This window comes from Astatotilapia calliptera, chromosome 12 (assembly GCF_964374335.1).
Source record: "Astatotilapia calliptera chromosome 12, fAstCal68.1, whole genome shotgun sequence".
NCBI classification, from domain to species: Eukaryota; Metazoa; Chordata; class Actinopteri; order Cichliformes; family Cichlidae; genus Astatotilapia; species Astatotilapia calliptera.
The window spans coordinates 16,789,474-16,803,419 of NC_137433.1; the positions used below are offsets into that span (position 1 = coordinate 16,789,474).

The window sequence follows — 13,946 nt, forward strand, 5'->3', positions numbered from 1 at the left end:
CATTTTGTGTGTTTGTGGCTTGGCACTGGTGTGAAGCACTGATAGATTTAAAACACTAAAATCATCATTTTTGGGGTGTATTTGATTTGGCTCGATATAAAAGAGACCCATGATCACAATCACTAATTTCTCTAAGAAAATGTGCACTTGTTGACATTATTGTTTAAAAAAAATCTAGAAAGGGCAAGCAGCGATGTTATTACAGTGAGCACTTCTGTTTACAAAAAGTGGTATAGAAGCCTTTTTTCTGCACACTCATGTCCTCTACCCCTGCGTGTTTGTGCGTGCAGGTGTGCCCACATATTTCTCTCTGCATGTTTGTGTGTACTTTAGTTACGCCCATGACCCACTGTGTTGTGGGACATGGGTCAGGTCTTTTTACAGAACAACAGGGAGTGTCCTCGTCGCTTCATGTTGTGCACTTTTGTGCATAAATGCTTGGTTTAAGGCTATAAGATGAAAGCAAGTCTCCAGGAAAATTTGTTCAAAGCCAGTCAGAGTTTTTCCTGGCGCACAGTAACGCTTCGGGGGAATGACTAAGCGAGTAAGCATGATTGGTCCTCATACAGTAAAGGCACCAAAACAGGAGTTGAGGATCTAAACACATTTCTTTTTGAGTAAATAAACCCCAATTAATAAAGCGAGTTAAAAATTCATCACAATGTTGGTGATTGTTTTCCTTTAGGTTCCTGATAACTTGTCTTTGGAGTTTCACAGAATTTCCTTGACGCAGGAAAAATACTTTTGATTTAACGTCCTCTTGAGTGAGAGACGACTGAGCGTCCATGTCTTCGGTTCGCTTTGTGCTACTTTCTCCCGAGCACAGACTGACTGGGACTAGAGCGCTCTCCTCCTTCCTACTGTAATTGGTGCCATCTGTTGGCTGTGTTAACATAGTCTGAAGAATGCGGTGATCCATTATTCACGACCTCCTTCGTTACTGTGGACATGAGCAGCCCATATCACGCTGGTTCAAGCCAAACTTGTCTGGAGGAGTAGATTAATAGTGCCTTTGAGTGCCACTCTGAAGATCTTTACCTGGGGGTCCTGGAGTGAGATGCTTTGTGGGTTATTGCCCGTTTCCCTAGAATCAGCCTGTTTTATTTCTTACCTCCTATTGTTTTTACACGCTTTTATTGTCTTCCTTCACTTTGACCTCTTTTTAAGTTTCTCCTAGTTTCATCCTTAAACACCAAGCCTGCCTGATGGTACCTTTGTACTTCCAGCTGAACAGTCTGTATATTAAAATACAAACCAAACTTTAAAACAACAAACTTGATTTTGTATATGACCTTTTCCAAAGTTGGTTGTGACTGACAGCAGAAAATCTTTCTTTTTCAAGATTTTCTGTAAACCAACCATAAGTAAAAGCTCATTTGAAACAAAATTATTGATGCTTTGTGTACAGTCCTTGCCACTTATTCTTCTTCTGCCCTCTTTCTCATCGATCGTCTTTCAGGTAGCAGACACGTATACCATGCCGACTAGTGATGGCCCCAGCAGGTTCCCGGTCTTTGTGCCTCCACCTCAGGGCAGCCAGAGGTGCCCGGGTTATGTCCCCGGACGAGTGGCTCCAGTCCGCTCGATGCCACATGCCAAAACGCCTCCGCCTCCACCGATAAAACCTCATGGCCCGCCGCTGGGGCGACAAACAAGGGTCACCTTGTCAGAAGAGAACCAGCGTAGGGAGGATGCGCAGAGGCTCCAGCAAAAGCTAAGAAAGAAGACTCTGATCTGCTGTGGAGTGTCGCTGGGGGCTTTCTTCCTCACTCTTATCCTTGTCCTTAGCCTCAGTAGTGGTCCTGAGTTAGATGGTGATTATTTATTATGAATTTCCAGGCTTCTTAACCATTTCTGTATGACTTTTAAACATCTTTGTGTACATCTTTCTGTTCATATTTACAGAGAATTGCCCAGATCACAACCCATCTCTCAGTAACTGGAATCCAGGTCACCAACCCCAGCGGGCTGTCATTGTCAGGAGAGGAGATTTGTTTAGACTGGATGCTTCTGCTACCTTACGCTCACTTACCATCCAATCAGGAGGTAGGCACATCACAAGGTGTCTGACTTTTGTAAAGTAGCTTTTAGAGATGTAACACAGATTGAGTCACAGTAACCCAGTTGTTATTATTAAAGCTCAGTTTATGAACTTTTGGATGGAACATACAGCAAGAATGAACTAAACGTGTTTTCTTTGACTTCTCACAGGTCGGGTAGTTTTTGCAGACAGCCATGACGGCTCCAAAAACATAACATTGAGAACACATCACATCCTCATAGAAGAAGGTGGCGCCCTTCACATCGGTTCGCCGAAATGTCGCTACCGTTCCCATGCTATCATTGCCCTCATGGGCCGTTCCGACAGCGAGGCTGTCTCCGAGGTCCCCGCATTTGGCCGCAAGTTCATTGGCGTGAAAGCCGGTGGAACTCTGGAGGTACACGGGACTGAGAGAGTTTCCTGGTCTCTGTTAACCAGAAGCATCCCGGCGTCTGGGGTGGCCACGGGGGGTTATGCCTTCCAGCGAAACTTCAGCCGAGGCATCCACCTGCGCGTGGTGGACCCGGACACGGCCGCTCTGCTGTTCTCAGAACGCTACGACACGTACGATTCCCGCAACGACAGCCAGCGGCTCGCCCAGCTGCTTCGCTCCCTTCCGGTGGGCCGAATTGTCACTCTCGCCGTGGGAGACTCTGCCGAGAGAAATCTTGGGCCAGAAACCAGGGAGGTCATCAAAGAGAAACTCGGCAGCAGATTTGTTCTGGATCTCCAGTACAGGTAAACGCTGCCGGCAAAGCTGTGAATCATCTGTGTTTGTGGTCACCAGTTAAACTAAACCCAGTCACCTTTGACGCATCAATACTTTCCTCAAGCTTTTTGTCTCACATCCAGCATCCCTGGAAAAATGCCTTTTTTTTTTCTTTTTTTTTACTTGGCTTTCTGTTCATTTAGGATGTTCCTTTGAATCAGTCGTAGTTCCTGTTTCCTTTGTGTCACTGCTTCACCAGAAAAAGGAAACATGACAGGATAACAGGGTCATGCACAGTGTTTTCCAGGATTTGTACAAAAATGTGGCAACTAAGGAGATTTTATTTTTTTTTTGCCCTTCAGAAGAACCAGGTCCAGTCGTGGTCACATGAGGTGATGCCTTATAAAGCTAACAAAAAGACAGGATTAGACTGAGTTCGTGGCTGCCCATAACCTTAATGCCACCACACTGGAGCATGTGGCTCAGGACTTGACTTTTGAAGCGGTTTCCCTCAAATCTAGAGTGGCGCGGCAGGATCAGACTATAGAGCGCATGAAGTGGTTGTTGGAAGTTAGGTTTGTGCGTTAAGACTGTTTCTTCTAATCCTCTTACTGTTGGTTTTTATAGCTTCAGACTACAGTTTATCATGTACTGAAATCACACAAGTCACAAAGTGTTTTTTGCTTTGTTTGTTTATTTTGCTGTGGCTGTGAGAGATGGGTTACAGGATTAAGCATTATAATGAATGCCTTCTCGTGGAGATGGAGGAGGGAGTGGTGTTGCAGATTTTCTCAGCAGTTTATTGTCATTTGCGTCAGTGCTTTACCAGCGTGCATATCTTGTGACCTCCAGCTTATATTTGATTTAATTTCCACAGGTTTATTTCGGTGGGTCCGCCCATCCTTCCTTACAGCGATGCACAAATCTGTTAGCCGCTGCTTCTTGCATGTGACCCCTCTGTCTTTTAACCACAGTGTCTCAGGACAGTACTCAAACACGAGAAACACGCATTCATAGTGGTCTATAGTGAGTTCACCTCTGGCCCCCACACATTAGCAGTTCCAGTTAAACAATGATGTTGTCAAAGGTTGATTACCAAATCAAGGGTATGACGAAAATAATAATAAAAAAAGGATCCTTTTTTTTTTTTTTTCCCTCCCTTTGTTGCGTCTTTAACCATCTGACTCAGCTCTGATTTACTGAGCAAACATGCACACAGGCAGCAGCAGGTCAGTTTGCAGAAAGTCACACGCTGTGGCTCTAATGAAAGACAAGAGTGGATGCCCCAGATGGATCCTGTTTGTGTATCACTGAGATGTGCTGTTCCATGTCACAGTGACTCGCATCTACAAAAAGACACCTTTGTAGAAGACTGTGATTATGCCAGCAAGATGAATTATTTTAAACAGATAGAGGGTCTTTGGTGAATTGGAGTACAAACTGCTGTTTATATTAAGATATGTTGGGTTTTTTTCCCCCAGGTAAACACTGGCATTATTAACGCACTTGAATCATCTTTTATCATGTCATCTTCAGATATGACATGAGTGGCAGGATTGGCTGTAGATTCCCTTTACTTCCAGATAAAATGGAGCTGAAGAGGTTAAGTATAGAGTTGACTCTGGGTTTGTTTACCGCGTGCAATGAGCCAAGCAACTGCTCGGTGGAAACAAGATCACTTTGATTGAGTCTGGATGGACAACTGCCGACCCAGATACAGTTCCACGGGTTGCATGAATGGTAAATTGTGTTTGAAAGGCGTATTGGTCAGCCTGATAAAATCTTGAAAGTTTATAAGTAGACTAGAGCAGCTGCCATGAAATGTTTTTGGTATTCATGAGGGGGGAAAAAAGAGAAAAGCAGGAAGCCATTCTTGAGAAGCTAAGGGCATGATATTCGCAATATCCAAGACTGTATGTCTCATACTGTGCTGTCTTATTTTAGATCGCACACCCTCAAAAGCCCAGCCAGTGTTAAACGCCATCCACACCCTCGAGCTGCTTTGCTCAAATGATTCCAGCCTCTCCTTATTGAATCATTGTAATCTCATTTAAAATAAGCTTTCTTGGCATCTTGGATAGGGAGGACCTGGAACAAAAGTTAAAACAAATATAGCTTTAACACATCCACCCATCCCTTCCTAAATTTTCCCTTAATTATTTCAATAATCCCCTGACTTGTGTGATATCTGCTGGTTTTCTACTTTTTCGCTTAAATGTATTTTGACATTCTCTGATATTCACTTTCTTGCTTTTGACCCACTCTCCTGCTTCATGCTTATCTCAGACATTTGCTTTTGTCAATGAGCACAGTGTCTGCAATTTGCATTGTCTGTGGAAATAGCTACAGCTACATTTATCACTCAATACACGTGGTTTTATGTCAGTCTGTAAGAATGTGGTTAAAGTACAGGGTCTAAAACACCATCACTGACTAAGCAAATATGCACAGGTAACATTATTAGAAGTAGTTATGTGATAATGAACCAGTAATGGGTGTCGATTATTAGTTGCAGCTAGGCTTTAAGCTCTTTTTTTTTTTTTTTTTTTTTTTAATTAATTAATTAATTTTTTAAATTATGATTTCTTCGAAAATAATGTGAAACTCATGACTTCCTCTTCTTTTCCATTTTCTCTGCGACCTTCCTTTTAACTCCTTCGGTCTTTCCAGGCAGGCGTGGGCTTTGGTTTCTGTGATAGGCGGTGGAAATGCATCATGCTCGGAGGATGTTAGGGAACACGAAAACCATGACACAGGAGGAAGAGCTCTGGCAAGACGGAACTTCACCACTGTTAATGGAGTGGGTTTCTCGGTCACTGCCTATAGCGAGTGGAAGACTGGTAAGAAATAACGAAATCCAAAACGAATCTCAACTATTTATTCCTAATTAATTCTTGCTTTCTCGTGAACTTTTGAGAAGCTTAAGTCTGAATTAGTGCTCAGTGGAAATGAATTTTTTCAGAACACAGTTTTATAGAGATGCGTGCATGGCAATTCAATTTATTATTATTTTCTCTGACCTTTGCTTTCTACCATGACCTTTTTAAATTCTTAAGTAAAGTGCAACGTGCCATACTCTGAAAACCATGCCCAGTGGGAAAATAAGGCAGAAACATCAAAGAAATACCTGCTAAAGAACACATTTACCCTGCTGTGACCAGGCTAATGTTGGCTAACTAGCAATTAGAACATGAGCTCTAGTTAGCTGGGGTATTTGTACTTGTTGCCATAATGAGCTGTGAGGTCACTGCAGTCTGGTCCTTGGTTATTTATTTATTTCAAAATAAGATGGTAATGAATCAATGTGTGACACTCTAAATGGCTTTTATTTTAAAAAGACTTTTTGGGAATGCCACAAACTCACGGCCCGCCCTTAACAGGGAGCCGTCACTTTTTTACTCCCTTCAATAGTTATCTTTATAGATTACATTTTTTTCTTCTAGTGGAAAGCCTTTATGTCAACAATCTTGTGCTAGAAGTCAAATCAATGTTTTCTTTAATTACAGAAGACTACAAAGCGTTAGCCTTCCTCCCTCTGTCGTGCTGTGCTGGACCTTTTGTTTCATTTAAAATCCAATATTCTTCTGTACCCCTCAGGTGTCCCTACTGCAGGCTTCCAGGTGGATGCTGTGGACCAGGTGGTGCTAAACCTGCAGGATGAAGTGCAACAGACATGGCTACCAGGGGATCGCATTGTAGTTGCTAGCACGGACTACTCAATGCACCAGGCTGAAGAGTTTACCCTGCTGCCCTGCCCTCACTGTAACAGCCGACAGGTCAAGATACAAGGTGAGAGAGAGAGAGAGAGAGAGAGACGGCCATTGGTTTCTTCAGCTGTGTCAGTATTTGCCCTGAGGGGTTATTTCTTGGTGTTTGGGAGCTACTGTCACAAACAGTACAAATAGGAACTGATGTAGAGAAACATTTCATTTTTACAAAACCTGTGTGAAGACTAGTAAAAAATCACTTATGCTCCTTTGTAGTTAATAAATGTGATTAGTAGACGTAGGGCCATTAATCCTTCGGTCCGGCGGGATCTCATTTCCTTTTCAGCTGTTATGGTGACGTAAGATTATTGGAAAATGCTAAGGAGAGACTGTCAGCTTATTTCTTTTAAAAGCAGGGCCATCTTATTATAACCACGGGGCGGTTTATGGATTTGGATGCATCACCCCTTCTTCACCTCCTCCTGTTTTCTATTGTTACGTTAATAAACTACACTGACAGTTTCGCAGTTTGTCCATCTTTTTATCAGACATGTTTCCTGATCTCATTCCTCTGTTGTCAACTCCCTTCCTGGAGAGAAGGGTGTGTTATTATGTGTGTGTGTGTGTGTGTGTGTGTGTGGGCTGAATTTAGTGTTTCTGTTACCAGGAAAGGCTGAACGGTTGAAGGCCTGAGCTGCCACATACCATCTGTGGCAGAGAGTATTTTGTGTGTTGATGAATGATGTTTCATACGTGTTTGATTACTTTTGCTTTTACATGTGTGTTGGTTTGGTGGGTACTCTTTGGGGTGTGGTTAGTTAATGTTTGAGCGGGAGCTGCCATACGCGCTAAATGTGGTTTACAGTTGAAAGGGTGCTAGGTGATGCATCATCTAAACACAAGCAAGCTGTTATTGTAGTGTTTTAGTATGACTTGTCCCGCCTCAGAAACCAAATCGTGTTGCTGTGATGTTTAATTAAATGTTTCTGTCGCCATACTTCTAATTTGCTTTCACACAAAGTAACAACTTGCACCCGTTTCATGGTTTCTGTACATATTTTTCTTTAAGAGTTTTAAGAATTTCTCCTTGTTGTAGTATTTTGACCTCTAGTTTTATCTGTCTGTGCTGCTCAGGGAAGCCTCAGTATAACCATACCGGAGAGATCATAGATGGCATCGACATGCGTGCCGAAGTGGGTCTCCTATCCAGAAACATTCTCATTTATGGAGAAATGGAAAACTCCTGCTACGGAGACAACATGTGTCAGTTCTACAACCATGACACCTTTGGAGGCCACATCAAGGTATGCATGTGTACCATGTTTAGATATCTTTAAGAGGACCAAAAATTGGAATGATACTATATTTGTGGGGACCAACAGTGGGGATAAAATGCCTGTTGACATGAGTTTGAAGGCATTTTTGAGACTCAAAATGTGGTTTTAGTGTCAGGGTTACAATTAGGTTTTGATTATGGTTAGGATTAGGCATTCATTTTTGATGGTTAGGGTAAGCGGCTAGAAAAAGCTTTATGTCAATTAGATGTCCCCATAGAGATATGAAAACAAGACTGTGTGTAAATTTATTGCACATTTACTTTGTGCCGATCTTTCTGCATGAGGTGGCATGACTGTTCTTTCCTGTTAAAGGTTGCTATTCAGAGTCTGTTTGACAGTTTCCTCACTGTGAAGATGAACGGTGCATACATTCTACATTTGTGTACTGGCCTATGTGAGAGGTGTTGTTTACCATCACAGTTTCTGTTTGAATCTATATGAAAGACTCTTCTTCAGAAGGCTCAGCACAAACTGCAAACGCAGCAGGCACATGAGGATTAAACATGTAGATTTATCTCTGCTGTCTAGCATGGGTCCCAGTGTAGTCGGTGAGCTCACTGTAATTTTGTATGATTTCATTCAAATTGGTGGCAAATGGACGTAAACATTCCTCAGAGTCTATGTAATTTGCCCCCCATGTGCTAAACAAAAGACTTTGTTTCCATGTTAACAGCTTTCTAACTGTAACCTCAAAGTACACCAGACGGACACATGAAGCTGAAAAGTCAGCGTTTTCTTTGTAATTAGGCCTTCCATGCCGGCAAAAAGCCATCTGTCATGTCTGCCAAATCGAGTTTAGCACAGTTCAGCACCATGCGTTTCATGTTTCAATTTATCTGTCCAGTTATGGAACGCCAGGACTGCCATAATGAATTAATTAAATACACCATTAAATAATTAATTAAATGTGTCAATAATTAATTAAAATTGGAATTAATTAATTAAATAAATAGTTATGACACATGTAATTAATTAATTATTGACACATTTAATTAATTATTTATGTATTTCACATTTTAATTAATTATTGACACATTTAATTAATTAATTATTGACACATTTAATTAATTATTTATGTATTTCACATTTTAATTAATTATTGACACATTTAATTAATTATTGACACATTTAATTAATTATTTAATGATATATTTATTTATTTCATTTTGGCAGTCCCGGCGCCTGGCTCTCGTCATGAAATAATTTTATCTGTCAGCCTCACCCATCAAACTCAGGGGGCGGGGTTAACGCTGCCCATGCAGCTTCTCTAACATTTGATTGGTTGCCGTGCAAAGTAAGTCAAAACAGGTCGATCCTAGATAATCGATTGCTTGTGTAGACTTGGGGCAGCCAGTTATCCCAGAATGCAGATCAAATCACAGGCAGCAATGGTGGTGGTGTAGTTTTAAAATACCCCGTTTTTCTGTCACCAGCTACACTTTTAACAGTGTTTTAGCCGCGAATGTCGCGCCGTATGTCTGGTCAGGTTGTCAACATAGAACATGTTTGCAAAAGTGCTCAGATGTTTTCAGAGATTTCACTAGCTCTGCTAACAGTTAGCATGCAGAGCGCACCGAGGGGGTACATTAACCGGTTTGTTTACATATTCCACTCTCCGTGTTCCACATGTTGCATTCGCAGATTCTCATTTTCACCGAACGATCGTCTCTTTCCGCCTGGTCTTGTGTCTCTGTGCTTCTGTAACATAAAGAACGAGCTGACATTTTTCTCACGAAACCAGCGATCAGCTCAGCAGACCCTCAGTTTACCTGCATGCATCCTCCTCCTCATCTGTCAGCTGTTTAACACCTGCTGCTAATTCAAGAAACACGCCTACGTTACCTGGTGATAGTCACAGTTTAACTGGGCAGCCGGTGCTCGATATAACGCAATGTCAGCGCATTTTTCTGCACAAGATAAGTAAATATAGTGTTTTCCCCGAGCGCAGAGCTGCTGGAGCTCGTTTCCTTACAGAGCACTTTATAGGCGAACAGCTTCATCAGCGGCTGATGTCCAATCACCAGCACACAGCTTTCAAACCTCAGCTGAGTTTTAGCTCTCAGTGGTTAAACGCTGGACTTCATTCACTCAGGTTCTGTCTGTCGGGTCACGTTTACTTCGCTGTTTTATTTACAACTGAGCAAATCGGTTTGGCTGAGGTTAAAGTTACGTTTCATAACTGCATAGTTTCACAGACGTTTAATGGTTCACTGGCACATGTGTTAGACTGAACTATCATCTAAATATCATCTGTTTTTTAATAGTTATTCAACTGTATTCTAAGCACCAGCTGTCTGTTAGAATGTGATTTTTTTTCTCTCTCTGTTGGCAGAGGTATAAAAATGCGCAGGAAAATCTGACGTGCATGGCGAACTTCACCGACGATATTTAAGGAGGAATAAACACACATCAAACATAAATGAACCATTTGTCTGTCTCCATAATTGAGATAATTTTCTCTTCTTATGTCAACACTCTCTCTCTCTCTCTCTCTCTCTCTTTTTTTTTTTTTTTTTTTTTTTTTTTTTTTTTGCTTTTTCGGTCATGTTATGTTTACCTGTCAAAGGCTTGTTACAAACTATGAAACACATCGTGCAGACTTCTGGATGTTAGAAGAAAACGAATACTGCTCATGAATGAGACTAAAGGCAGGAAGGTGTCCTTTAAAACTAAACATGTTAATAGGACCTCCCTATTTATATCATAGTTTATGATATAGCACGTGTATTTCAGTAATAGCCTGCTGAGGCCACTATACGTGCTGGCCTCATATCAAATGTGAAGGCAGACTGAGTCTATGTTTGACGTTTGTTTATATCTAATCTTCCTTTTCAAACATTTAAACAGCAGCGAGTCTGCAGCTGAGGGAATACAAATTCAAATTGTCGGAACAGGTTTGCTCGTTTCTTGGATTCATTTGGTGATTTATTAAATGTATAACTGTAATTCTAATCTGCTGCTGAGTCTCTTACACTTTTCTTTATGCTGTATATTTTCACGTCTCTGGAATAGTTGGCAGTTAGATAGTCAGCTGGGAAACTCATGGAGCTGAGGATATCGTGGATATGCTGACCTCGCTGCGTGGTGTACAGAGCGAGGTCAGCATGATTAATATTCACAATAAAAATATTAGCCGAACATCATGAAGTCTGTATGTGTTTCATAGTGTCGAACAACCTTTGTACAGTTAAAGCCAGCAGTTACTACATGACGGAAACACCAACGTTATCTCTTTTATGTGTTTATACACAGGTCACGCTGATTACTGAACAAAAACCCAAAGATCAGATGTTAAACAGATTTGCTCTCTCTCCTCCTTAAACATTGTGGCATGAATAAGGCACGGCGGGACCACAGAGCGACGTTCAGAGCCAACTTTATTTGATTCACATCACACCACACCACCACCAACCCCTGAGTCCCCGTGTTTTAACACGGCGGGCGTGATTGCGGATGCCGTGCAGGTGCGTCCGCACGGCCCCGCAGACCACGCCCCACCACAACATGTTTTTAATGTTAGTTATAATTCAGAATTGGCGACTGAAACACGTAGGACACATAAGAACATCAGGAAATAAAACACCGATAAATATAACCTCAGTAAAAGAAGTCAGCGGGGGTTACTACAGCTGTGTACCGGGGCCTGCGCTTTGTCGGTGGGATTGCTTGCGAGGCGAGCGGGTCTATCCCACGCTTTGCCGTGAGACTGGGACGACATCTCCGAAATCATCGAAACACTTTTGCAAAGAGGCTGTATCTTGACAAACCGACCAGACACATGAAGATTAAACCACTACATTCTCGGCTAAAAAAATATTAAAACGGTATTTGGTAACACACAAACAGGGTTTTTCAAAGCTCAGTTCTGTTAGCTTCCACATGCCGGTTGTTGTGTGCTAGAAACAATGGCCACCAGGCCAAAGCAATGGTTTTGACTCGATCAGCGTTAACCCCGCCCCCTGAGTTTGATGGGTGAGGCTGACAGATAAAATTATTTCATGATGAGAGCCAGGCGTCAGGACTGCCAAAATGAAATAAATAAATATATCATTAAATAATTAATTAAATGTGTCAATAATTAATTAAATGTGTCAATAATTAATTAAATGTGTCAATAATTAATTAAAATGTGAAATACATAAATAATTAATTAAATATGTCAATAATTAATTAATTAAATGTGTCAATAATTAATTAAAATGTGAAATACATAAATAATTAATTAAATGTGTCAATAATTAATTAATTACATATATCATAACTATTTATTTAATTAATTAATTCCAATTTTAATTAATTATTGCCACATTTAATTAATTATTTAATGGTGTATTTAATTAATTCATTATGGCAGTCCTGGCGTTCCATATCCAGTGAGTTGCCCTTTCTCTTATTTTAAGTCAGGTTGACTCTGTGGAGTGGAATCTACTGTTGAAACAATTAGTTCGTGTGTGTGTGTTTATGTAAGCGAGGGTGAGGGTCAGTGTTTACTGTGCGTACTTGAGTTTCAGTGAGCTGAAAGGGTTGGCCAATACCTTCTTAACAGAAACCAGATCCTGCTGATTTTGCCATACCCACAAAAAAGACCTCCTAGACAGCACTGAACATTTGTTTTTATCGTTTTATTTGTATGCATTCATGTGTGACTATGTGCTGTGCGCATCTCTGTGCGTGCGTAACTTTTAATTTATGCTTCTGTAATTCACGGCTTACTCACCAGCATCAGGGGTTTTGAAACGGCTCGACTCACAGAGCGCGGTGCCAGATGGGCTAAAGTTTATATCCCAGTGCGGTCACTGGCGAACGCAGACAGTTGTAATGGTTTAATTTATTACTTTAGTCAGCCAGCATTTGTTACGCGGACCACAAGTCCGGCGTCATTTGCTTTTGTCGTGGGTGGGAGCTCATTGTACTCTCTCCTCAACACCTACAGATTCTCAGTAACTTCTCATCAGTGCATCTGTCCTACGTGGAGTTAAAGAACATGGGTCAGCAGGCTAGAACAAGCCGCTACCCCCTCCACTTCCACATGTGTGGGGATGTCGACCAGAAGGGAGGCTACGCAGAGGCCACCTTTGTGGACGGACTCTCCATACACCACTCCTTCTCCCGCTGTCTCACCATCCACGCCACCAACGGCCTGCTGGTTAGTAAAGCCTTTTAAAATGTGTTGAATACGTCACTGTATGTGAGAATGTAGAAAACCATACATGAGTCATAGTGTTAATAATGAGCAGCATATTGTGGGAAACTGGTGGTTTGTCACAAAGCTCATCAACTGTATCCTCCAACGCCTGATTACTGTAAAGGCTTGCATCCACTTTTCTTTTTCCCCATCTCCTTTATATTCACTCTCAACCTTTCCTGTTCCATCTCTTTCACACTTATAGAATATCTTAGTCTCTTTAGAAAGATGTAGAAGTTTTTAATATACAGTGGTGTGTTTGGCCTTTTCCTAATTTCCTGTTTTTGTATGTTTGACACAATTAAATGTTCCAGATCATCAAACACATTTAAATATTAGATTACGAAATGAAACACAAATTGTAGTTTCTAAATTAAGATGTTTTATTAAGGGGAAAAAAATTCCAAACCTACATGCCTCCGTGTGAAAAAGCGATTGAACCTAAGCCTAATAACTGGCTGGGCCACCCTTAGAAGCAACAACTGCAATCAAGCATTTCCAATAACTGGTATTGAGTCTTTTAGAGCACTGTGGGGGGTGTTTGGCCCACTTATCTTTTCAGAATTGTTGTAATTCAGCTACGTTTAAGGTTTTTCGAACATTAACTTGCTTTTTACACTTGTACTACAGCATCTTAGTCTGATTCAGGTCACTCCAAAGTCTCCTTTTTTTTCTTAAGCCATTCAGAGGTGGAGTTGCTGGTGTGTTTTGGATCATTGTCCTGCTGCAGAACCCAAGTGTGCTCCAGCTTGAGGTCACGAACAGATTCTTTGATGAAAACAGATGTTTTGGTAGACAGCAGAATTCATGGTTAGATTTACCACAGCAAGTCTTCCAGGCCCCGAGGCAGCAAAACATTCCCAGACCAGCACACTACCACCACCATATTTTACTGTTAGTATGAGGTGTTATGTGAAATGCTGTTTTAGTTTTATGCCAGATGTAACGGGACTCAGACCTTCAAAAA

General features: G+C 41.4%; 1 protein-coding gene across 2 annotated transcripts in view; it reads left to right on the forward strand.

Moving 5' to 3' along the window:
* cemip2 (cell migration inducing hyaluronidase 2) overlaps positions 1 to 13,946 on the forward strand; it is a 36,781-nt gene that overhangs the window by 1,271 nt on the left and 21,564 nt on the right. For both annotated transcript variants that reach the window (XM_026187531.2, XM_080287498.1), the window contains exons 2-8: positions 1,460 to 1,814; positions 1,906 to 2,046; positions 2,212 to 2,779; positions 5,421 to 5,590; positions 6,348 to 6,539; positions 7,592 to 7,761; positions 12,728 to 12,940. In XM_026187531.2, coding sequence (XP_026043316.1) covers positions 1,478 to 1,814; positions 1,906 to 2,046; positions 2,212 to 2,779; positions 5,421 to 5,590; positions 6,348 to 6,539; positions 7,592 to 7,761; positions 12,728 to 12,940 — 1,791 coding nt within the window. In that variant the 5' untranslated portion in view covers positions 1,460 to 1,477. The remainder of the gene's footprint in view (positions 1 to 1,459; positions 1,815 to 1,905; positions 2,047 to 2,211; positions 2,780 to 5,420; positions 5,591 to 6,347; positions 6,540 to 7,591; positions 7,762 to 12,727; positions 12,941 to 13,946) is intronic.